Consider the following 24,650-nt stretch of genomic DNA (forward strand, 5'->3'; position numbering starts at 1 on the left):
GGCTTTGGAGTTAGGCTGTTTTCAGCTTCCACCTCCACTACTGGCTTCTGGAAAATTGTTCATCTCTGAGCCCTGGAACCCTGGGTACTAAGCCATGTTTCATTGGATTGTCTGGAGAACTATATGAGAAATATTCATAAAGTTTCTAATATAACTTCTGGCCCTAATAAGCCCTCGATAAATACCAATTCTAATGTGGCTGACAAATTCTTTGAAAAATTTCAATTTGCATTCATTGTCCACCTAAGAGATGGTCCCTGCTCCACTGGAAGGCAATCAGCTAGCAAGATGCCACCTCCACCCAGTCATCCTCACACAGGGGACTCACTGTGGTCAGCAGAGAAATGAAAGGACAGTGACTTGAGGCCAAACCAAAGTGTTCCTCCAGGATGCAATGTTGATTTGCAATTTTCCCACAAGCTTGGGCCATACCTCATTCATCCCCAGAGTCTCTGGGGACAGTCCTGGGAACTGGCCTTCCCAGGAGGGCCATGAGCTTCTGCCAGCCCCATTCTCCAGGACGGGGCCAGAACAGCACCTGCCCGTGGTGGCGCTGCCTTTCACTGGGGCCTTTGCTGTGGTCCTGCCTTGCCCCTTCCTAGTATCATTGTCTGTCTGGGTGTGTCCATGTCTGCGTGTCTGTCTGTCTCCCTGGCCCAGCTCCTTAGTCTAGTGTCTGATCTGATTGGTTAGTGGTGAGTGTCTTATGGCTGTCAAAGACACAACCTCACCCCTGCTTAGTACAATGCCTGACCCACTACAGATGATAAAGAACTTTTTTTTGTTTTTGAGGTTGAGTCTCGCTCTGTCACCCAGGCTGGAGTGCAATGGCGCGATATCGGCTCATTGCAATCTCTGCTGCCTGGGTTCAAGTGATTCTCCTGCCTCAGCCTCCCGAGCAGCTGGGATTACAAGCCCAGCACCACATCTGGCTAATTTTTGTGTTTTTAGTAAAGGGGGCGGGGGGGTTTCACCATGTTGGCAAGGCTGGTCTTGAACTCGTGACCTCAGGTGACCCTCCCACCTTTGCCTCCCAAAGTACTGGGATTACAGGCATGAGCCACCACGCCTGGCTGATAAGGAACTATTTTTTAATGTGGATGGATGGAACCATCGTAAATTATTCTTACAACTACATCTGGTTTCTGTGCAGCAAGAATGTCTCTGCAATCTGTATGACAACAGCTAAGTTGGTGAGGGACAGAAGTAAAGCCACTGGGAGGTGGCCAGACAGAGAACAGGGTTCAGCTTGCAGAGGTTTAAAAGGCACATTTCTGGAAAGGCTTGCAAGCCCTACAGTACCCAGGTGAACCTCTGACGCTGCAGGCTTCTGTTGATAACCCGTTCTTGTTATCTATCAATTTATATAATTCGTACTTGTTTATATTTTCTTTTTTTTTGAGACGGAGTCTCGCTCTGTCCCCCAGGCTGGAGTGCCGTGGTGCAATCTCGGCTCACTGCTAGCTCTGCCTCCCAGGTTCAGGCCATTCTCCTGCCTCAGCCTCCCTGGTAGCTGGGACTACAGGTGCCCAGGCGCCTGCCACCGTGCCCGGCTAAGTTTTTGTATTTTTAGTAGAGACGGGGTTTCACCGTGGTCTCGATCTCCTGACCTCGTGATCCACCTGCCTCGGCCTCCCAAAGTGCTGGGATTACGAGCATGAGCCACCGCGCCCTGCCCTATATTTTCAATCAGGGTTTGGAAGAGAGAGGAGGGAGGTGGGAGTGGGTGGTAATCATGGTAGAAGAAATGTGTTCTGGAAATAAGCCCTGAGGTGAGTGAAGGCACACTTACCTCAAACAATTGAAGGTCTATGACATGCCTGGCTCTGTGCTTGGATCTTTGGAGAGTGAGGTTGAACTAGGACGTGGTCACTAGTGTACAAAAGGGCTTCCTAACCTCTGCACTATTGACAATTGGGGCCAGACTTGTTGGAGGAGCAGGGGCTGTCTGCATTGTAAGATGTTAGCAGCATCCCTGGGCTCTACCCACTAGGTGCCAGTGGCACCATCACCCCAGCTGTGACAACCAACAATGTCTCTAAACATTGCGAAATGCACCTCTCCCCATTGGAAACCACTTGGACCTCCATCTGATGTTAAGTAACAAGGCAAGACAGCAAGCAAATAAGTGCCAAGGAAATCCCGTGGACGTTTAGGACCACTGGAGTCGAGGCAGGCTGGGAACCGGCATGGGATGGAGCGGTTGCAGAAGACCCTGGAGGTGGAGGTTGGGGCAGGGATTGGGAAGGGTTTCTGGGATTCCAGTGGATAGAAGATTTTAGGCAGGAGGGAAAGCACAGGCTAAGGCTCAGGGTCAGCAATGAGGAAGGGTGCTAGAAGGGCAGTCAAGACTCTGAACTGACTGTAGAAGACGGTACTTGTTTTCATTTTAAAATAACAGAATTCATGCTTTAAAAATCGCAAGGCTCAATGAGGAGACTGGGCTTCTCCCTCAGTATAGTTTGGCAGTTTGTGTGGTTTCCAGACTTTGTTCATATAAGCTGATAGGCTCTGTCTTTCCAGACTGAAGCATCTCTATCCTCTGGTTTCTTCCCAGCTATGGAGGAGCTGGGTCTCCACCCATGTTTTACACTGAAGAACCAAGCCCTGGTCTTGGTGATGTGCTGGTAAATGTTTAACAACGGGCTCTCAGTGGAAAGTGTTCCGATTTGTAGCCTTTGTCAATCTCCATGGCGTAAATTCTCCCACCAAGGGCAAGGCCAAGTTACCAATAACTAACAGCTGGCTGGCAAAATTCCTGAAAATTGAACAATCAGCTCCTACGAGAAAGTAGGGGGAGCTGACTCCAGCCCACCTCTGCCTGCGTGGTTCTCTATGAGTCCTGTGGAGAACTTTATTTTTTTAGCAGCTCAAAAAAAAAGTCTTACATATTTATTACTGAGCCAAACCGCAAGTTCAGAGCATAGGAACAAAGAGAAAATTCCTTTCCGTAATAAAATACGTTGAACTGTCCCGATAGTGGTGATGTTTTTGGCTTCATGAGGTCAGACACTAGGGATCTTGCTACCACATTAGTATGTGCACATCTCAGACCCAGTTCCTAAGAGGCCCAGCTTGGTTCTGCTCCAACGTCTCTCCTTGGAGTCGTACCTGATGGTTTTTGCCATCACAGCTCAGTGAAGCCTGGAACTCACAGACTCAAGCAATCCTCCTGCCTCTGCCTCCCGAATAGCTGGGACTCCAGGTGTGCACCACCACATCCGGCCAGTACCTGGCTTTATTACCAGTTTTTATCTGAATCCACTGGGGAATGGGACAGTTTTGTTTTTGTTTCTTGGCCAGGAATTGCTTAATCCTGAAAGTTTTGTGAGAAGACATGGTAGGAACAGGGCCGAAAGCACATGGCACAATGGTGGAGCACAGGAAGCATGGGAGTGTGGGAGCTCAGAAGCACGGGAGAGGAGGAGCATGGGAGCACGGAAGCATGGGAGCATGAGACAGTGGGAGCATGGGAGCATGGGAGGGGGGAGCATGGGAGCGTGAGAGAGTGGGAGCATGGGAGCATGGGAGAGGAGGAGCATGGGAGCATGGGAGCATGGGAGAGGGGGAGCATGGGAGCATGGGAGAGGGGGAGCATGGGAGCATGGGAGAGGGGGAGCATGGGAGCATGGGAGAGGGGGAGCAGGGGAACATGGGAGCGTGGGAGAGGGGGAGCATGGGAGCACAGGAGCGTGAGAGAGTGGGAGCATGGGAGCATGAAAGAGTGGGAGTGTGGGAGCATGGGCCTCGCATGCTATGCTCGTCCACGGTGGCCTTTAGTTTGTTCAAACACATGTGGCCTCCATTTCAGGAGTCAGCACCATTTTTTGGGGGGGCCTAATTTAAAAAATGTTTACTGAACTGGATTATTTATCTTAAATCAGGGCTTTTTTCCCCCTAAATTGCCATGCAGCTTTTTCAGATGGCTTTTTAATAATTGTTATTTGTAATAATGTCAATAGCTATGAATAATGAATTCTGTCTTCTCTGTGAAAGTGTAACCTTCACACAAAAGGAATTATCTTGTGAAGTGTCGGGCACACATTAGGCCTTCAGTAAATATGAGTTGGATGGATGGATGGATGGATGGATGGATGAATGGATGCTTTGACTTTGATCACTCTCTCCCCTCCCCCTTCCTCTCTCCCTCATTTCCCTTATTTAATTCATTCTAACCAGCCAGCTGCTAAGTGGGCAGGCTGGAGAAGGTGCTGTTCATGAAGTTCCTAGGAAGGAAGTGTCCAGTGTCAGCCTGGTCCCAGAGGCTCTGAATGAGGGTTCACTGCAACTTCCAGCCTGGTCCAGAGAGAGAGTTCTGTACCAATGAGCCACCCAGATCCAGTGACGGCTCCATCCAAACCACTTTAGAAATCACACCTCAAAGCAATATTGAGTTGGACTGTCCTTATTTTTAGCATTTCAAAGTAAAATATCCAAGTATTCCTTTACTGAGGGGGAATAAGTAGGAATCAAGCCCAAGAAAACATCTCTAGGCACTGAACTGCGAATGCAGCCTTGCACCAGCCCAGCCCTAGGACTTGTCAGCCGGCACCCCGAAAATCCAACAGCCCTCAGGCTGCTTAAGCCCATTAATAAAGCACAGTACACTAAGGTATCTGGTGTGCACCCATGAGCACGTGTCTGTGTTTACGTCCTCACAACTCTGCGTGACCAACGCCTTTGCTCATTCACCCTCAAACCTCAATTCCTGCACCAACAAAGCATCCCTTGGCAAACACTGCCCCTCTCAGGGCGGTTTTCTCTCCAGGATGCAGTGGTGGGTCACATCGAGGCATGAGCTCTTCAGTCGTCTCCAGTCCTCTCCTGGTGGATTCCTCTAGAAGCACAATGACCTGTCCCCTGACTGCAAGGCCTACCCTTCCCAAGCCCCTCTCAACGCCACTCACAACGTGTCTGCTCATGCAGGCTGCTCTGTGGACATCTCCTTGGAGAGGCTGGGCCTGCCAAATCCAGTGACCATCCCAGGGAGTGTTGGTTGTTCCTTCCCGCAGGAATTCACCCAGTGGCTGCCTGTCCTTGTGCTCAGGGTAAATCTAAGGTGCTGTGTGTGCTGTCCCCAAAGCAGCTTTGTTGAGTTTCCCACTAAGTTTCTCTACCAGGAACAGCTGGAGCCTGGGAGCAGCAGTTTTTGGCCCTCAGAGAGCCTCTGGGTTTTCCTCAACAATCAGTGTGCATGTGACAGGTACCACTGGGCCAGGGGTCCCTACTTCTGAGGGCCCAGATTGCCCAGTGGAAAGTACAGAATTACATGCTGTTGGGAAACCACAAAGCTTGGAAGGAGCAGAGAGAGCCTGGGGATAACATGGAAACACTAAGAAATAAGCAGTGAAAGATGACTTTTAGAAATGCTGCCACTTAGTGAGCCCTTATGATGTGTCCGGGCATTGGAAACAAATGGCTCCCCTGCAGTGTCATCCCACTGGCCCTGTGGTCAGATGCCCTGAGGGCTGGGCAGATGTTTATTTTTCACAACCTTCTCAGAGAGGTTTTGTCCTCACTTAACAGACAAGAAAACTGGGACTTGCCAGACAACTTGAACGTGCAGGGGCCAGCAGTTATGACACAGAGAGCTGGGACAGAAGCCAGAAGCCAGGCCTGCTGCCTCCAAATCCTGGGCATGTCGCCATCGAGCAGTGACACCACCCCCAGGGTCCTCAGGGGAGAAGTGCCACCCACTCTGTCTGTGGTGTACAAGTTTATGTCCAACTAAGCCCAGGCAGAGGCACTTTGCCTCTGGGTGCAGGGCGTGCTGGTAGAAGTGCAACGCTGGTGGGCAGGCATTCTGGCTCTGCCCTTTCTCCTTGTACAGCCCTGGCCTGGTTACCTTCTCCATGCCTCAGTTTCCTCCTCTGTAAAAGGAACAGAAGAAAGATAATAGGACCAACCTGATTGCACTGTTCTGAGGATTGAGTCAGTTTAAAGTATGAAGTGCTTAGAACGGTAAGGAGTCAGTAAGTGGGGGCAGTGGGTATTTGAAAATGTGTGCTGAGTTTAAGACCAGTGAGTGCTGTTCAAGTCATTAATTCCTTTCCCCAGAAAACAAATCCTGTGGCTGTCTCAGGTGAGATTCACTTATCTCCCCTGCACAGAGGGTAGAGACTTAGGCCATGCTGGGCAGAACTGAAAACCCAGGTGTTAGGATTCTCACCCATTCCAGGGAGCGATGTCATCTGCACTGAGGAGAATTCTGATGTCAGAACTAAAGGAACACAAAGAAGAAAACAGCATCCCCTTGACTTCGGAAGAAAGCAGCCCTTTAGGAAAGGCAAAGCCCGTGTCCTCCCTTGCAGTCCCTAGAGCAGCCATGAGGGAGTCAAAGCTTGGGCCTGGTTATCTGAGGCCCAGGAGGGCTTTTGGCCTCTAGTCAGTCACCCCTGCAGTGCCGGCAGAGCTGATAGAGATGGCTGGGGCCCCACCCCTGCATAGAAAGAGCCATCTCTGATCTGTGGCGGGCAATGGGCAGGAGAGGAGAGAGGTTCCATCGGGGCCAGGAAGGGACAGTTGGCTGCCTGCGGTTCTCCTATGATAGGGAGAGCTGGGAGAATATCATGGGCTCCCAGTCAGCACCTGTGGAACTGTAAGAGCTTTTCTGGTACTTAATCCCTTCTTCTCCTCCCAACCCTGGGTCAGCAGCAGGGGACTCCCCTTGGCTTCTCCAACAAAGTCATTCACAGTTAGGCCCCTTCTCAGACGATCTTGGAAGATGGAGAAGCAAGAAAAGAATGGAGAGGGAGAATGGAACAGGTGGACTCAGACAGAAATGTGGCATTTGTGGGTGGAGCTGGGACAGCGGTGGGAGGAAGCTCTGGGGAAGGCGCAGAAACAATCCAAGGGAGGCAGGTCAATTCCACAAAGTGGAACATGACTCAGCAGGAAAAAGAAAGGAGCTGTCAGGCCACAGAAAGACACAGAACAGCCTTAAAATGCATGTGGCTAGGGGCAGAAGCCCACCCGAACAGGCTGCATACTCTATGATTCCAACCAAACGACACCCTGGAAAAGCAAAACTACGGAGATGGTGAAAAGAGCAGTGATTGTCATGGGTTAAGGGGAGGGAGGCATGGATGAATAGGTGGAGAACAAGGGTATTTTTTTTCGCTCTTGTTGCCCAGGCTGGAGTACAATGGTGTGATCTCAGCTCACTGCAATTACCTCCCAGGTTCAAGCAATTCTCAGGCCTCAGCCTCCGAGTAGCTGGGATTACAGGCATGCGCCACCACATCTGGCTAATTTTTGTATTTTTAGTAGAGATGGGGTTTCACCATGTTGGTCAGGCTGGTCTTGAACTCCTGACCTCAAATGATCTGCCCGCCTCCACCTCCCAAAGCGCTGGGATTACAGGCGTGAGCCACCATGCCCCACCACAAGGGCATTTTTAGATCAGAGGAAGTATTCTGAATGATTCCGTAGCATGGCGATACATGTCATTATACATTTGTCAAAACCCATAGGATGCACAACACAAAGAGTGAACTTTAATATAAACTATGAACTGTAGCTAATAATAATGAATACAAGTTCATCATTTATAACAAAGTGCCACACTAATGCAACATGCTAATTAGAGGGGAAATATGCAAAGAAGAGGGGGGACATGGGAATCCCTTTGTGCCTAATTTTTCTGTAAACATAAAATCGCTCTTACAAATAAAGCCTATTAATTAAAACAACAAAATACAAAGCAACAACTAAAACCAAAACAGCCAACACCCAATGGGTTGAGCTGGAGTAAGAACAGCTGCCCAGCACACTTCCTGGGCCACTGATTCCTGGGCGTGAAAAGCAAAAGGGCCAGTGAGGTGTGGCTGGGACTCAGCTCCCCAGCCTCTGGCTCAAGCCCGATTACGCACACACAAGTCATCTGATTCCATTTCCTTTGCCCTCAGCTCACTTAAGGAGGCTTTTCTGTCCACAGCTTTGGTGCAAAAAGCAATCTAGATAAAGGGATTTGGGACATCTGGCTGGCGAATATAGGGAAGGTTTTACCTTTAGACGAGACACCAGAAATGATGTGCTCCCTGGTAGCATCCTGAGCTGCCCCTCTCGACTTTAATGCTAACCTTGCTGCTTTTCCTCAAGGCTCAGACATCCCATTTCGACGCTTCCAGAAGCACAGCCTGAACCCAGGGACAGCAGTTGCCACCCTCCCACTGGAGACCTCAGAATGGACACAACTGATTCCCAAGTACTCTTAGAGCTCCTGGAAGAGGGTTCCCTTCCCGTCCCCAAGGGCAGCGATGCTCCTTGGAGCCAGGTGGCCCCAAAAGGATGGCCTTTGGGGAAAAATGGGCCCCCTTCATGGCCCATCAGCTCCACATCAGAGAAGCCACTGGGTTTACACTGCTTGGGGACAGGAGGGTTCTTGATACTGGTCTACATTTAGTGTTCGGTGTGGAAAGAGGAATAAGCCCTCAGCTTCCATGGGATACTGCAATAATCTAGGTAATCTAAGCTCATAACTCACCTTTTCACTATTTACTTCCATATTTTTTCATTCATGTTAAGCATAAAGTTGAAATGTGAGCACACAGCAAAACCTGAGTCTGCGTCCCCTCTATTTACCCAGTGGTGTGACCTTGAGGAGGTCGAGCTCTCTAAGCCTCACTTTCTTCAGCTGTGAAATGGGCACTGTGGCCAATCTCCCTGGGATGGTGTTGCCTAAGGGAAATCCCTCCTGGCCTGGGCTCAGGGATGCAGATGCCTAGTGGCAGGCACGCATCCTCGCTTCCTCCCCACAACCTCTCTCCAGCCCCACAACCAACTGCCCCCACTTCCGACCACAAGGAGGGGCACTCTCCATAATACTCCGAGGTCTAACTTCCTATGTATCCTGACACAGCACACATTCCTGATAGCCAACCACAGGAGGCTCCGGGCTAAAAACTGGAGTGCGTGGGGAGGAGGGAGGAGGCGATACCACCCTGAGAGAATTCTTGTCCTGAAAAGAGAACTAAACTAATGGTGCTCCAGGCAAAAGCCAGGCTGGTGAAGGAGGCAGGAGATGAAGGAGGGCTGGGAAGGGGAGATGACAGAGAGGCTTCACAGAGGTCCAGGCAAGTGGGTGGGGGCTTGAGAGGCGCCTCTGCAAGCCCTCAAGGTGGGGACATAAAAGGCGCAGGGGAGATGAAGCCGGCCAGGGCTCAACCCCGGCTCTACACAGAGGCACCTGCCGTGGTGCAAATACACACTGCGGCCGGGGCGGAGGGGGCGGTGCGGAGGGCGGTGGCGGACTTGTCCCATGCTCTCACTGCAGCCAGGCAGGTTAATCTCTGTTTATTTTTTCAAAACAAAACTAAAAATTGCCACTCAATGTATCTGAGCAGAGTGCCCGATCACAGTTAAAAGCTTTCTGTAATGCACAGCCGAACGTCACAGCCTGGTGGTCAGAAATGAGTGCTTCTGGTGCTGCTGGGCTGCGGCCGGCAGCCTGAGCACCCCTTCTTCTCCTCCCTCTGCTCATGTTGTCCTTGTGCCGCCATCCAGTCAGCAGCAGACAGCCAGCCCAATGCTGCTCAGCTCCGTGGCATCCAGAGATAAAAGGCGTCTCCACTCCCCGCCGGCTTCTGCTTTGCCTGCCTGGTGGGGTACACGCCTGGCACGCCACCCCCACTGGAGGTCCTGAATGGTCCACAGAGAAGGCGTGGGGCAAGGCCCCAAGTGCTGATGCTCTGAGAATAAAAATTAAAAGGCAGTTCTGGCCCTGAAGCGTCACCCCGCAGGGCTCACTCCTTGGCTGTGCCCTCCTGGGGTCCGAGGGTGGACACATGGATTTGGTGTCATCATCGCTCGTGCTTGATGTTGGCTTCACTTCGCTCCAAGGCCACCCCGCTGCCGTTCCGAGGGGCGTCCTTCTTGCTCCAGTCCTTTTCGGTGTAGAGCTCGGCCAGCACTGGGCAGTGTTCAGAAGCCACCCCACCCCAAGACCAGTTATCCGGAATCCAAGGGTTCGTGAGGCCTTCTCTCACCACAGCCCAGTGACCTGAAGGGAGAGGAAGGGAAGAGACCGGGAATCAGGATGGTGGGGTGGGTGTGGGGGGTCCTGGGCTGGCAGGTGGAGGGTCACTCCGCATGTCTACAGGCCGGGGTGCCCGGAGAGGCTGCCTCAGGTAGCCGGAAGGTGCCTCTGCATTTGCCTGTGCATATGAAAGGTCTTGGCCAATTTGATTTTCCACATAAACGAGGGTTTCTGCATTTAGGTAATGAAACCACCCAGAGGCCAGGCCTCCTGTCCATCCGGACACATGGGCTGACCTGTCCTCACACACGCGCTGCTGTCAATCTGATCGCAAGACAGAGACACACGCCTCAGAAAGATGTCCCAAGTCCAAAGCAAAGGTCCGATTTTGCAAAGCAAAAGCCACTAAGGGGGTTAGGGGTAGAAATCTTTTCTACAGAAAGGGTAAAAAAGAGAAAATTACAGAAGCTTATGAGAAAGTAACAGTATTTTTAAAATGATGATTTAGAAATCTATGAAGCAGGAGGTATATTTGAACATAATTAAATAATGAATAGTTACAAAAACAATTACAGAATGGCTAGAAAGCACTGTGCGGTCCTTAGCGCAGGATTGACAGGGGCCTGGATTCTGGGTGGAGCTTTGGCACACACTGCTGACTGTTCTATAGCGGGGGCAACTCTTCCCTGAGCTCAGCAACTTCACAGGAAGGGAACCACTGAAAGGATTTCCAACTTCCTTCCAGCCCTGTTGGCTCAGCTCTCTTCCTTCAATAGGCACCTTCCTGGGAGCCTGCGAAGGCCATGGGCTGGCCTCTGCTCCTGGCCCATAGAGCATTTCTGCAAACCGAGGCTAGTTTGATGATTGTCACTCCCCTGAGACCCATTTTCTTTATCATTTGGGTCCTCCCATGACAGAGTACAATAGGAAACTAGTGCCCCGAGAGAGAGGGGAGAAGCGGGTGAGAGTCAAGCCTAGATGTCCTAGTCTTGAAGATCTTGGCCTTGGCTGCCCGTTAGTCTCTCTTGCAATAAAAGCCAGGCCCTGCAACTTTTCTTATTTTTAAATTTCTCATTGAAGTATAATAGGCATCCATGGGGCTTTGCAAAGTGTCCAGAGTTTAGAAACACTGTTTTTGTCTTTCATCAAAAGACCCTACTGTCTCTTCCATATTGCTGACTGTCTCCTGACTCAGCAGGTTACCAGTTTGCAGGGAGGGTGAAATCACCCCCACACCCTGCTCCTTGCGGAGCTCTGAGCATGTCTCCTGTCTCATTGTGACACCACATGAGACGCCTGCTCACCTCACAGCACGTCCACCTCACAGCATGTCTACGCTGCATTCTACAACACAGCGCTTGCACGTTTGACAAATGTTTGCTAGAGGACTAAGTGTCCTAAAAGTAACGTTATCAGCTCATCTCTGAATCAGGACTCTGCTAATCTATGACCAGGTTTGCCCGGAACACATCTGCTTGCCGTAGGTCAGTGGGTGTTCTAAAATTATTTGTCATACTCCCCTTCACTTTGAAAAATGAGGATTTAGAAATCTATGAAGCAGTAGGTATATTTGAATATAATTAAATAACGAATAGTTACAAAAACAATTAGAGAACGGCTGGAAAGCACTGTGTGGTCCTCAGTGCAGGACTGACAGGGGCCTGGATTCCTGGACTCCGTCTCTGACTGAATGGCAGTTATACAGTCATCTAAACCACAACCCTATGAATGCCCCAGAGGAGGTGAGATGACTTCTGTCAGTTCAAACATGTTTCTCTCCCTCCATTCCCGAACAGGAGAAAGGACAAGTGAGTTCTGCCTCACCTGTGAAAACCTTCTTTAAGCTTTTACTGATCCAGATGTTATCCAGAGACTTCGAGCCTTGCGGGTTCTTGGTGCTGATGTTGGTGAAGGTGTGTGCGGGGATCAGGTGGTGGAACTTTTCTTTCCTCAGAATATCATAGTCATTGCTGTCTGGCCCTTGGCCAAAATCTCCTAAGATAATGACATCCTTTTCTCCTGCAAGTGGAAGGAAGAAAATGAGTTTAAGAGTTGGTGGGAAGTAAAACCCAACATGGACCGTGGCGCTTTGAAATGGGATTGAGTTCTGATTTGACTTCCACGGGGTTAGGACTGTGGCACGGTTCTCAGTTCTCACTCTCTTAACTCTTCCACATTTCGTGTGCATATCACCCCGCCACCAACATTAGGAGTAACACGTTTGGAAATGAGGGGCAGCGTGACACAAAAATCACCCCTGTTGAAGCTTATGGGTTCCCAATCTCATTACAAAAAAAAAAAAAAAAAAAAAAGGTCTAAGTGTCTTGCCCAAATATTTAACAAAAGTTCAACATAACATACATTTACTGGGCACTTACTATGCAGGAAATCCAGAGATGAATAAAATGCAACTCCTGCTCTGAGAGACAGACAGAAAACAGACAAGAGCAGAGAGTAGGTGCAAAAACACACACACATAATGAAACCAACACAGCACAGGGAAAGGTGGTCAGGGAAGGCTTCCCAGAGGAGGCAATGCCTGACTTGGGTCTCAGAGGATGCACGGAAGTGCTCGGTTCAACAAGGATGAGAGGGAACCCACGCAAGGCCAGGGAGTTAAGAAACCCTGAGGTTCAGTTGGCTACTTCTCTAGGACAAGGTATCAAGAAGCCAGATGTTAAAGATGAGGCTGGAGATATAAGCAGCAACCACTCCTCAAATGGAAACTGTGCTCTGTCTGCCTGAGGCTCAAATTCAGATCAAGAGACCAGGGGAAAAGCCTGGGTCTTCCTGGCATTCAATGGGCAACCCACAGTATCCATCCATCCCTCATGTTGATGCACATAATGTACCATTTTTCTGTTGCTGGGCACTTTTAAGGCTGTTTCCAGTAGCCACTGCTATAAATAATGCTGAAGTGAGCATCTCATTTGAGTTCTTTTTGTTTTGTTTTGTTTTCGAGACAGTCTCGCTCTGTTGCCCGGGCTGGAGTGCAGTGGCACAATCTCGGTTCATTACAACCTCTGCCTACTGGGTTCAAGCGATTCTCCTGCCTCAGCCTCCTGAGTAGCTGGGACTACAGGCACCCATCACCACGCCTTGCTAATTTTTGTATTTTTAGTAGAGACGGGGTTTAACCATGTTGGCCAGGCTGATCTCGAACTCCTGACCTCAAGTGATCCGTCCGCCTCGGCCTCCCGCAGTGGTGGGATTATAGGCGTGAGCCACCATACCTGGCAGCTTTCTGTCCTTAGAACTATAAAGAATCCTCATGAAAAACTATGGCCATTGTTAAGGCTCTGGATAAATACTGCCAGCCTGCTTTGCAAGGCTGCTCTGGTTTTAACCCTCCCCAGCAACCTAAGGAAATTCCTCTCACTGCATCCCTCACCAAAACATTCATTTGATACGTGGAAATGATGTCTTCCATTTGTAGAAAATTAAGGTGTGCTCCCCCTCCTTTAGGTTGGAGTATCTACACACATTATTTGGAATTCTGCTGCACAAGGGATGGATCTCTTCTTCCCATTTATTAATTTTTTCAACCATTTACTTAGATCAGTATGGACTCATGGATACTCATGAGGTATAACTCAGGTATACCTTGAGTTATATCCAGTACTATGTCACTGACTTTGTTCCCAAAATGCTTCCAATTTTGGTCACTGAGAGCTCTTTCAGTTGGCTCATGCGTCCTTTTGACATCCAAGGGGGAAAGGTTTTCTCTTAAAGCATTTTAGACATTTCTCCCACAGTCTGATTTACCCTAGAGGAAGTGGGATAGTTAGGAAGTATTTTCCAAGCAAAGCGAGTAGAAGTCCTGAAAGAACACTCACCCCCCAGCTGGGCTCTGCAGGATTCCCCGGGCTCTGCCCAACCCTTCTTGTCCCACAGCAGGAGGTGGCATTTCTGCCACACCTTGTGAAGGAGGCTTTAGGGAAAGCAGTTCATAAACGAAGTCGTAAATGTATCCAAGACACTTTGCAAATCTTTTTTTCCTGGCCATGGGTGTGCTTCCGTAATAACGGCTGGAGGGAAAGGAATCTGAAGGGAAGCCGCTCGGGCCACCACCAGAGGGCGCATGTGCATTGCAGATGGCGCCCTCCTCCAGGAGGCGTGAGGACAGTGGGTGGGATGAAAGGAAGCCTCTCCTGCAGGGCCACCCACACCGTGGAGAAATCAGTGCCAGCTTGAATCATAGTCATAGCACTGTGCTAACCACTTCCTCGATAGCGCCGCACTTAACAGCCACGACCCACGGGGCAGGTGCTGTCACCATCTCCCCTCTGCAGGTACGAAACAGGCTCCCAGAGGTGGGAAGGTTTGCCCAAAGTCACCGGGCCAGGCCTCAGATCCAGGGCTCATCACAAAGGGCGAGGATGGAAGAGCCATACAGAAGCGGCTGCTGTCCACTGCAACACCAGGTGCATCAGCAGGCACTCAATAAATACGTGACCAACAGACCAACGGAACCACAAATGCCCCAGAATTAGGGTGCAGTTAGACTTGGAAAGGAACAAAGAGAAAGATGCTACATTCGTTAAATATCGAAGAAAACAAAGTTCCCATATAATGAAGGAGGTTTTCGTTGGGATGCAGGCCTGCAAAGATCTGGGCTGAAAAGGACAATTCCAAAATCAGGAGTGATGCTGGTGTCAAGGGTCAATAGAGCCAGCTCTGTGTAGCTTCAGGAGTGCAACGGTTCCCTTTTTGAATGAGCACATCAGATTTCTTACAACTCATGTTCTTCCGATTGGATCCGCGTCGGTGATGACATCAAGGCAGTTCTCGCCTCTGAGAATCCACAGGAGCCTGAGTTATCTTCCTAAAAAGCCACCCTCCTGGGCGGGGCTCCTTTATCGCTCCCTTGATTCCCAGCAATGAGAGGAGAACACTGTGGGCTGACTTCCTCAGAGAGTCTCTAGATTTATAAAACACCAGTGACAACTACAGGAACCAGTCCCCACTGAGGGACCATCTGCCAAGATGTCAAGAGTTACTACACACGCTGTTTCACTCTTCCTCAGTTCACAGAGGGAGACCCTGTCCCCAAGTCCCAGTGAGGTCTGAGAGAAGAAGGTTCCACTAGGGGACCGGCATATCCCCACTGACGTCAGCCTGCATGCACGTTCCAGACAAAGGCAGAAAGGCCCAGAGCTTGCTAACCACATCGGTTCTGCTTGCTCTGATAGAAGCCTGTGGAATGAAGGCTTTGTCTTTGCTTTAGCTGAACCCCTCTGCTGACCTGTTTACCCTTGTTAGACCTGGGCAGGCTGAATTGCTTCCTGAACCCCTGGGTCTGGAGTGTCACCAGTTAACAATTAATTGGTTACTAGTTACAGGCAGGGGACACAGGCAGCATGAGTCACTGTCCCTATACGAACGAGTCAAGGCCAAGCCAGGCTGTGGATCAATAGTACCTTGGCAATTTGGAACAATAACCTGCCCAAGGTTTTCTGCCAAAATCCTGACCACTCCCTGGATACCAGGGGTGGGGGGTGGGGGGATGGTGACTGCCTAAAGCTGCCAAAGAAATTATGAGCTGGCATCTTTCCTTTCTGCTTCCACATAAAGTTTGAGGTCAAGAACAATAGTAATGTCCACAGATATGACAAGCTATCAAGTCGTCCTTTTTACAGATCAGAGTCATCAGAGTCTAACTATGGGTGGACAATTTCCCACATAGCTGCTTCTTGGATAGAGCATCTTCTGACTGTTTTTAGCCTGAGGACTCATCCCTAAAGTAGAACGTTGGTCACGGCATGTCCTGGTTCAAAAGAAAAGCTGCTGCACATCAATGTTCACAGCAGCATTGTCACAATAGGACAAAGGTGGAAGCCACCCAAGTGTCTATCAGAAGATGAATGGATAAGCAACAAAATACGGTGGATAGATGCACAGTGGGACATTATTCAGCCTCAAAAAGTGAGGAAATTCTGACACATGCTACAACATGGATGAACCTTGAAGACATTATGCTAAGTGAAACAAGCCAGACACAAAAGGACAAATATTATATGATTCTACTTATATGGGGCACCTAGAGTAGTCACATTCACAGAGACAGAAAGTAGAATGCTGGTTGCCAGGGGCTGCAGGGAGGGGTCCCTGGGGAGATATCGTGGGACGGGTACCGAGCTTCAGTTTGGAAAGATGAAAAGGTTCTGGAGATGGATTGTGGTAATATTTGTACAACAATGTCAATACATTAGTAGCACTGACTTGAACATGTAAAATGATTAAAATGGTAGATTTTGTTATATTTTACCACAATAAAAAATCTTTTTTTGTTAGAAATGCAAATTCAAACACATATATACATACATCTCTCGAAATGTGAGCCTATAGTTTGACTGAAATATTTTTGTAGTAAAATCTTCATGAACCTCCCAATGTGAGGGGCCAGTTTAACAAGGAAGTCTTAGAAAGCTAGAGAATATTGGTTCAGACTCAAAAGACAGAAGAGAATTCCAGGCCTCCAGCTACAAACTCACCTAGACAAGGTCAGCGTTCTGAAAAGTCAAGCCAGATGGAAAAGATCACAGTCTTCACAGCCTTGTCAACCTTTTCTTTTGGTAAACCAAGTGCAGAAAACCATCTATATTAGTTGGGGCATAGCCCCACATCATCCTGGAGTTCAGCTCCCTTTTTTTTTTTTTTAAAGAGATGGGATCTTGCTGTGTTGCCCAGACTGGAGTACACTGGTGCAATCAAAGCTCACTGCAGCCTCGACTTCCTGCGCTCAAGTGATTCTCCCTCCTCAACCTCCTGAATATCTGGGACTACTGGTGGGTACCACCATATCCAGCTAATTTTTTCGTTTTTTGTAGAGACGGGGTCTCACTATGTTGCCCAAGCTGCTCTTGAACTCCTGGGGTCAAGTGATCCTCCCACCTTGGCCTCCCAAAGTGATGAGATTACAGGCATGAGCTACCCTACCGTGCCTGGCCAGAATTCTGCTCTTTTCAGTGTTCTCTTAATTCTTCTCATGTTTTAGAGTCAACTCATGTACATGAAGTCCCTACTATGTGTTGGTATTGCTGCAGACACTGTTACTTAGCCCTCTGGGTACTGCTATGAGATAAGTACTGTCCCCCATCAGATGGGGGCCTGAAGTGGTTTGGTGGCTTGCCTGAGGTCTTACAGGATTAAAATCCAGCATTTCTGACAGGTTCAGGGTTTCTTCAACATGATCTGTATCCCGCCAGAGAGAAAAACTCAATTCACCGATAATCAGGAATTTACCATTTCCCATTGTCACCTCCTGTCTCTCATTCACAGGAAGTGCACATGCAAATCTGCAGGCAGCACCACCAGAGTGCTGCCCGAGGCAGCTGGAGCCAGGATGAGCTGTCTTCGGGGAAGGGCATCCTCACTTATATTTCCCCGCCCCCAATCCTTTCTATCTAAATGAGGCTAAAAAGCCACAGAGCTGACACCTTGGAACACATATTCTCGGTCCACAGAGGCACAGATGTGACCATGCAGGGTCAGCTGGGCTCCATGAGATGCCAGAGGTTTGATTGTCCCCTGTACCTGCGACTCACATTGCTGACAAACAGCCAGCCCAACTGGTCAGAGGTGGTCAGAAGAGGCAGCGCTGCTGCTCTGCAAAACAGTGGCCGAGCCACGGCAAAAGACAATTTCCTACCTTTCAGCGTTTCCTGTAGGGTCTGTGCAAAGCTCGCCAACCGGTGGCCATCACTGTGATTCTTGCTGGGATTCTCACTCCCCGGGAGGGTCAGGGCTGCCAGGTGAAGGTTAACAAGGGTCAGGTCGTGACTTCCCACCTAAGCAGCAGGAAACAAAGCAATAGGGAGAGGCTCAGAAGCTCATATTTCCTGTATCCGTTACAACCGACTCATAAATAGCTTTGTGCACAGAGTTGACAATGGTAAACAAGAACAAGGCTGGCTCACACCCCCAGGAAATAATGCAAGGTCTTTCATCTTCGATTTTTCCAAGGCACCTGCAGGAACAAGGCCTATTTTGTTCTACCAGTCCACCTCTAACATTCCACCTCCTATTCCTCACTTCGAGCCTAAAAGATTGGGCATATCTGCATAACTGTAAATGTCTGAGTTTTTTTCTTTCTTTCTAAGCAGTCATATAAGAAGGAGGTGGAAGGCCAGGCATGGGCTTATGCCTGTAACTCCAGCACTTTTTTTTTTTTTTTTGAGAAGGAGTCTCACTCTGTCACCCAGGCTGTGGGGGCGTGGTGTGATCTCAGCTCACTGCAACCTCTGCCTCCCAGGTTCAAGTGATTCTCTTGCCTCAGCCTCCCAAGTAGCTGGGAGTATAGGTGTGTGCCACCATGCCCAGCTAATTTTTTCATTTTTAGTAGGGACTTCACCATGTTGTTCAGGCTGGTCTCAAGCTCCTGACCTCAAGTGATCCTCCTGCCTCAGCTTCCCAAAGTTCTGGGATTACAGGCGTGAGCTATTGTACCTGGCCACAACCCCAAACACTTTGGAAGGCTGAGGCGGGAGGATCACTTGAGGCAATTTGAGACCAGCTTGGCCAACATAGTGAGACCCCACTTCAATCAATCAATCAATCAATCAATCAATCAAAGGAGGTGACTCTGACAGCTGGTTGTTATTATAGACTTGGGGCTTTTCTCCAGAGGGCTAGCCTGAGGTCTCCTGCCAGGACCCACTGCTGGGATCTGCCTCCTCCTCCTCCTCCCTACACCTCCCACACACGCCCCTCTGTGTTCTTTTCTCTCTGGAGCCCACTATACCTGGATGCTCACCTTAACCTAATTTCAAACGTGTCCAAACCAAAAGCTTACAGAACCTGGCCAGCCTGGGACATGCCCCAGCCCTGCATCCCCAAGGGCAAGTGCAGAAACACGGGGTGAGAGTTTGTCTCTGGGCATCACAGCACTGCTTAGCTACTCAGGGCTTAGCAATCTTGCCCTTCCGTTTGTCATGGCAACCAACATCAACACTGCCAGGAAGGGAAGGGGAATAGGGGAAGCCCCCAGGAAGTGGAGGGTGCCGGTCTTATCTTATGGATGTGGTCTCAGTTTGCCAGCACCCAGGACCAGGAGCTCTGAAGCTGCAGCTCTGCTAGAGAAAGCATCTTAAGGCTGGGTGGGGGCACAGTACCCAAAGAGATGAGTCCCATCTCCGTACTGCACCACCTACTGGGCCTAGAATGTGACATGCAGTACAAGAGGCCAAGTGCCTGTTTAGAGGGCTGCTTTATTTAGAGGATTTGGGCTAATCAGCATTTTCTCATTGTACCCTTAAAAACAGCCTGCCTTCTGGTGATACTGGGTTATCAGTATCACCCATGGGGTTACATGGCCATAACCCCACGTGGCCAGTACTGGAACAGGGACTTGACATAGAAAGGGGGCCCAGGGTGGTGTTAGGAGGCTTAAAGGTGACACCTGGCTGACTTACACATGAGTACCACAGATACACTCCATGGACACCCCTAGGTGTATGTGTGCAGACAGAGCCCCGCCAATACCACAGACAGAGGAATGAGAGGGGCTGCTGGGCACGACAGATAGCCACAGGGTGAGCACACACCCAGCCTCATCAACTCACAGCTACGAGTGTGCAAGGTGGAACGGGGGCTTGTAGCCTCAACACAGCGGCTGCTCCCAAACCTCAGCTGGCAGACACCTCCTGGGCTGGGATTTGAGGTGACTCTCAGGCTCAAGAACTGCTCTGGGGCAGAAAGCAGGGGGTCTCCATGCCCAGGAGGGAATATGCTTGCTGGGCTCCAAGGCACCGGACCTGCTTGCCTGGCCTGTGAGCTCACGGTCAAGGACCACGGGGATAAGGCTCCCTGACTGCCAACTTCATGACCTGCTTTGGCTTCTGCTGCCCAGCTGCTGACCATTTTGCGGTTCATTAACACTTCCCAAGGACATCCGGGGAGAACCAGAGAGACTGCGCTCGATCAATCTGCTGAGCTGCTCCCAGACTCAGGGGGGACAGAGACTCCCACACGGGCGATGCCAGAGATGGGGCTGCCCCTGGCCTACAGCCCAGAGCTCCTCCTGAATCCCCTCCAAACCCAAACGACCCCTTGAGAGGCCCTTCTCCCTGGTAATAAAGGAATCGGGCCTGAGATGCAGCCGATAAGAAGGGGCTCCTCAGGCCATTTCTGCTGCCCTTGAATCCACCCATTCCCTAACACCCGGCCTTTGAGATGAAGGATCACTGCAGGGGCTTTTGGAAAGCAGGTCGTCCAGATAATCCCCCAAATTCCATGGGTCTGAGATGGGGTCTAGGAATCTCTGACTGTAGGAAAATCTCCCCAGGAGACTCTAATGAGGGTCAGGTTTAGGAGCTATACCGAATCTTCCTCCTTCCCCCATCTCCTGCTCAGATGCCAGAGCTATTGGGGCTGAGAGTCTCAAAATCCCTTTCATTCCTGCCCTGGACAAGTTTGCCTGCCAAGGAAGCCCCAGGAGAGACGAAAATCTCTCACCATGAAAGGCTGAAATCAAGGCAAAAAGACAAGCCTTCTCGTACTTGTGGTTTTACAAAACGAGCCCTTTTCTTTCCTTTTTAGAAAGAAGCGGATTCCACGTCACAGACGGCGTGGAGCGGGTACCTTGAACCGCGCGAGGTATGGGCTGGGGCCCGCCGGCTTCCCGTGCCCGTTGCTGGGCGAGCTCTCCTGCGAGCCGGCGTCTCTCAGCTCCACGCCGGCCGCCGCGTCCCACAGGAATCCTGCATACCCGGCTCCCTGCAGCGGAGAGGGAGACAGAGTCTTGGTGCCAGAGTCCACCGCCTGGGGAAAGGAGGCAGAGAGGCCAGAGAGACTGAGAGTAGTCCCTACTCTGGCTCAAGCTGTTTCTAAACCAAAAGCACACCACAAAAGCCACAGCCACTCTCCCTTGCCACTCCCCAGCCCAAATAATTTCACATATTGCCAATTTCAGAGCTTTCCATTGCAGCCAGGGTGGCCTGGGCTCTTCTGTCTTTGCGGGGAGGTAGGTGAAGCCAGGCTAGGTGCAGAGATATCTTCGGAATCATCACATCCCATGAGGCAGCAATTCATGCTCCCATTTCCCAGATGAGGACACCGCTGCTCAAAGAGGTTAAGTAACGTTCCTGAAATCCCACAGCTGATCACCATGCTGAGACTAAAACATGACTCCAAGGGATGGGCTCTGCTTACTGATTAGCTGCAGCTTACAACAAATGCTGCCCGGCACCTCGTAAAAGCCCACTCAGTGTTTGCTGGGTGAGTGGAGGTCACAGTTGACAGTCCTAATGGCTTAGGCTGCTCGGGGGCCCTCCACACGTGGATGGGGCCATGGCAGAGGTGTGAAGCTTAGGTCAGAGGTGCCAGGGCTGGCGGTGGGGCAGAGTCCTAGTGCCGGGTGTTAAACCCTGCTGCTCTGAATGTGCCTGCTTTGTGCTGCTGCTGCTGCTGCCTCTGGAGGCTTGGGGAAGAAGACACGCTTCTCCTTTCACCCTACCCCAGCCTCTGCTGTCCATGAGAGTGCTTCCTCAGCACCCGCGGCCTGGGAGCCATCTGCATGTCATTTGAGAGGCCAGCAGTCACCACTCTTCCCCATTGCAAAAGGAGGGGAAGTGACTCTGCACAACCACCCTCCTAGGCAGCCACCACAAAGTCCCCAGGGTCAGCGCAGGTCTAAGCCACACACCTGCCAGGCTCAACCCCTTGTCTGAACATGTGTGTTTTTAGGAGGAAGGAGGAAGGGGATGAATGTATTGTATGCTGGGCACTTCTATATTTGAAATTATCTCCTTGCCCATCCCCTGGAGAGTGTGCTGGTTTGGGAATGAGAAGACCTGGGCCTCAGTCCCACCTGAGTCACTTAGCCGTGGGACCCCGGGCGAGCCACCCGGTTTTTCTAAACCTCAGTTTCTTCTGGTGTGGAGGGAGGTAAGTACGACTGCTCTGTTGGCTTTGGAGGATTATCTCTCCATCTGCCAGTTCCCAAGCCACGATGCCAGAGTAACTTACCTAAAGCATCCCTCAAGTCATCTTCTGCCCAAAAGCCTTCAGGGGCTCCCCGATGGCCCTGGAGGGGGAGCCTCTTCGGTGGGGCCTACTCCTTCCTCTGCCTCCCTCACCTGCTCAGAACTGTTTTCCCCACCCCCACTTCCCTGCGCGCTGCTCCTTCCACCTTGGTTTCTTGTCCCCTCCTGGGAGCCTTTCCCAATGCCCCTGACCTAGGCGCTCCCCTCTCCTCCCGAACAGCAGCCGGAGGAACAGCGTTTCCAGATAGAGAGAGCGAACTGGGCTCGGGTCCAAGCACCACCTCACATTTCAAAAGGGTGGCTTGCGGGCAAATCATTTCATCTTATTAGGTCTTCATCTTCACAGCTGGAAACCACACCTCTGGCTATCGTGGAAGCCCTAGGGAGCTGGAGAGAAGATGCCTGGGCAGAATTTCAGGCATCGGAGAAAGGCCCCAGCGGTTACCACTTTCTTATGTTGTCTAGGGACAGAGATTGAACATTTTCAACCTGCAGATATATTCTGTTTGATTCACATAGTGTTTACATTTTTCTGGATTATCTGTTCATCTTTAAAATTCAGGAAATTTCCCATTAAAATGAAAGTGGGAGGTTTGGCCATGTTGGGCCCACAATACTGCATGGTAACAACTGGGCAGACATGGACCCAGCTGCAGCCAGAGTCAGACATGAGTTCTCTCAGTCCACTGCAGGCGGCCAGCCTGCCACCTCATGCCCATCACGCCTGGCCCTGGCCTGTGCTGTGTTAATGACAAATTCCAAAGCACAGTATCTTTTAAAATCCTATAGCCACCCTACAGGTGAGCTAAGAAAGGGCTATCGCTCCCAGGTTACAGATGAAGGAATTGAGGCTGACAGGTTTTGGTGGATGGAACTCGGGTCTCCCTGCAACCTCATGTTGTTTTCCAATGGCCTTGACACCCTGACCTGGAATGGGGTTACCTGTCTTGCCCTCCAACAGGCTATGCACTCCCTACGGGACAGGCCAGGTCAGGCTTCAGCTGGGATCCCCACTGTGTGTTGCAAAGAGTAAAAATGTGCAGACATGGATAGCTGGGGCTGTTTTTCTCACCAATGTGTATCTGGCATGAAACAAAATGCCTGGTACACAGCCACCTTTCATCAATGATTTGTTGAATGAATGAATACAGTGCTGAATGGACTATAAAAGGCTCGTGAAGCTCAGATACCTACATACATGTAAAGTGTGATTAAAAAAGGAAGATGGTATTATTCTTATTATTTCTATGTGGACCGGAAGGGAGAGCTGTGAACTAGATGCATTCAAATTCAGCTTTATCTCCAGCCTTCTCTGAATGCGTGCTGACTCACTGTCAGCTGCGGGAGCCATTTACACCCCCAAACATAAAACCCAGAGACAGAAGATTTCACGCACCTTTTTAAGTTATAGCTAAAAAGAGGGTAGGGGGTTACTGTCAAAAAATGGCCACTTTTAATCCAGCCTACTTTTATGATTTAAGAGCCTAAATTATAAACATTAATCATGTAAGTATAAATCACATGTTTCTGTAAGCATGTTAGGTATACCAGGGATTTAAAAATCTGCATTTACAGGAACATTACATAATAATACATATTCAACTCCTGGTTATTATCAGGAGTCTGTTTAAAAATCTAAAACCCCACTGATGTTAAGCATTGCAAGGTGAATAAATCTGGCCTTGAATAATAATATGAGGGAAAACATGTATTTACAGAGATTTACCCTTACCTGCTCATATGGGCAATACTGATGAAAGAAAATTCAAAACCAAAATCTGCTGAACATTTCAATAGAACATTTCTATGTTGAAATCATGTGCATAATTTCTACCACTAGAAGCAAATACTTCATTTGTGAACTAAGGTGAATCTGAAGTTTGCAGTCAATGAGTAATGAGCTCTGCACAAACTTGGCAGAAGACAGAACTGTGGCGAAGGGATTAGAAGGACAAAGGACAGAAATACCCATTTGCTGCCTTGGCCCTGGACAGGATTTCTCCTCTCCTCTCCTCCCAACACCCTAAGCTCTCATTTCCGTCTTGGCAGGAGTCCATTCCCAATCTAAACATGAAACGAGAACCAGGGCATTTAGAAATGAATGGCAAGGATTTAAAAATTGGGCAGAAATGCAAAATTGCACCAAGGATATTGGCAAAGGAAATTTTTAAATGCCCTTGATTAGGGGAAAAGTATGTTTAAATTAAAGGAAGGGAAAGGCCAGGTTTTGCCGACGAGGGTACCTTCTGGAGCTGATTCGAGCGCTTCTCAGCAACAACAGCCTTCCAGCATCCCCGGGGCCCCTTCCACTTGCGCATGTTGGGCAGGGTCGGCTGGTTTAGCTCCGTGCAGAACTGCAACGACAGAGCACAGGTCAGAAGCGTGGGTTCACGCCTAAAGCAGTCCCGGCTGGTGGTGGCCTGAGAAGCCAGGCACTGCATGATTCTGAGTCATCAGCCTTATTCAGACACTGCTGAACTACATCCCTGTTTTTCAAACACCAGGGTTTGCAAGACCCAGACGACTAAACAAGCACCACACATTAAAAAGAAAACTGCCTGTGTGTGAAACACCAGATTATCACCTGGGGATTCTCAGTTCACAGAAATTGATTCTCTCTGTAGCATTCCTGCCCAAACAGTTCAAAAAAAGTCATCAGAATCCTTTTCATCCCTGTAAAAGCAGTGGAT

At 49.8% G+C, this 24,650-nt stretch overlaps 1 protein-coding gene across 2 annotated transcripts in view; it reads right to left on the minus strand.

Moving 5' to 3' along the window:
- Positions 1-7,474: 7,474 nt before the first annotated feature.
- The window catches only part of EEPD1 (endonuclease/exonuclease/phosphatase family domain containing 1), a 146,838-nt gene continuing 129,662 nt past the window's right edge, over positions 7,475-24,650 (minus strand). The window contains exons 4-8 of one of the 2 annotated variants that reach the window (XM_025380449.1): positions 24,204-24,314; positions 20,558-20,692; positions 17,628-17,766; positions 11,801-11,995; positions 7,475-10,000 (exon numbers count right to left, since the gene is read on the minus strand). In XM_025380449.1, the coding sequence (XP_025236234.1) occupies positions 9,801-10,000; positions 11,801-11,995; positions 17,628-17,766; positions 20,558-20,692; positions 24,204-24,314 (780 nt within the window). In that variant the 3' untranslated portion in view covers positions 7,475-9,800. Of the gene's footprint in view, positions 10,001-11,525; positions 11,996-17,627; positions 17,767-20,557; positions 20,738-24,203; positions 24,315-24,650 lie in introns of those variants that run through there. The other variant, XM_025380450.1, reaches the window with a different exon arrangement.

The sequence above is a fragment of the Theropithecus gelada genome, chromosome 3 (genome assembly GCF_003255815.1).
Source record: "Theropithecus gelada isolate Dixy chromosome 3, Tgel_1.0, whole genome shotgun sequence".
NCBI classification, from domain to species: Eukaryota; Metazoa; Chordata; class Mammalia; order Primates; family Cercopithecidae; genus Theropithecus; species Theropithecus gelada.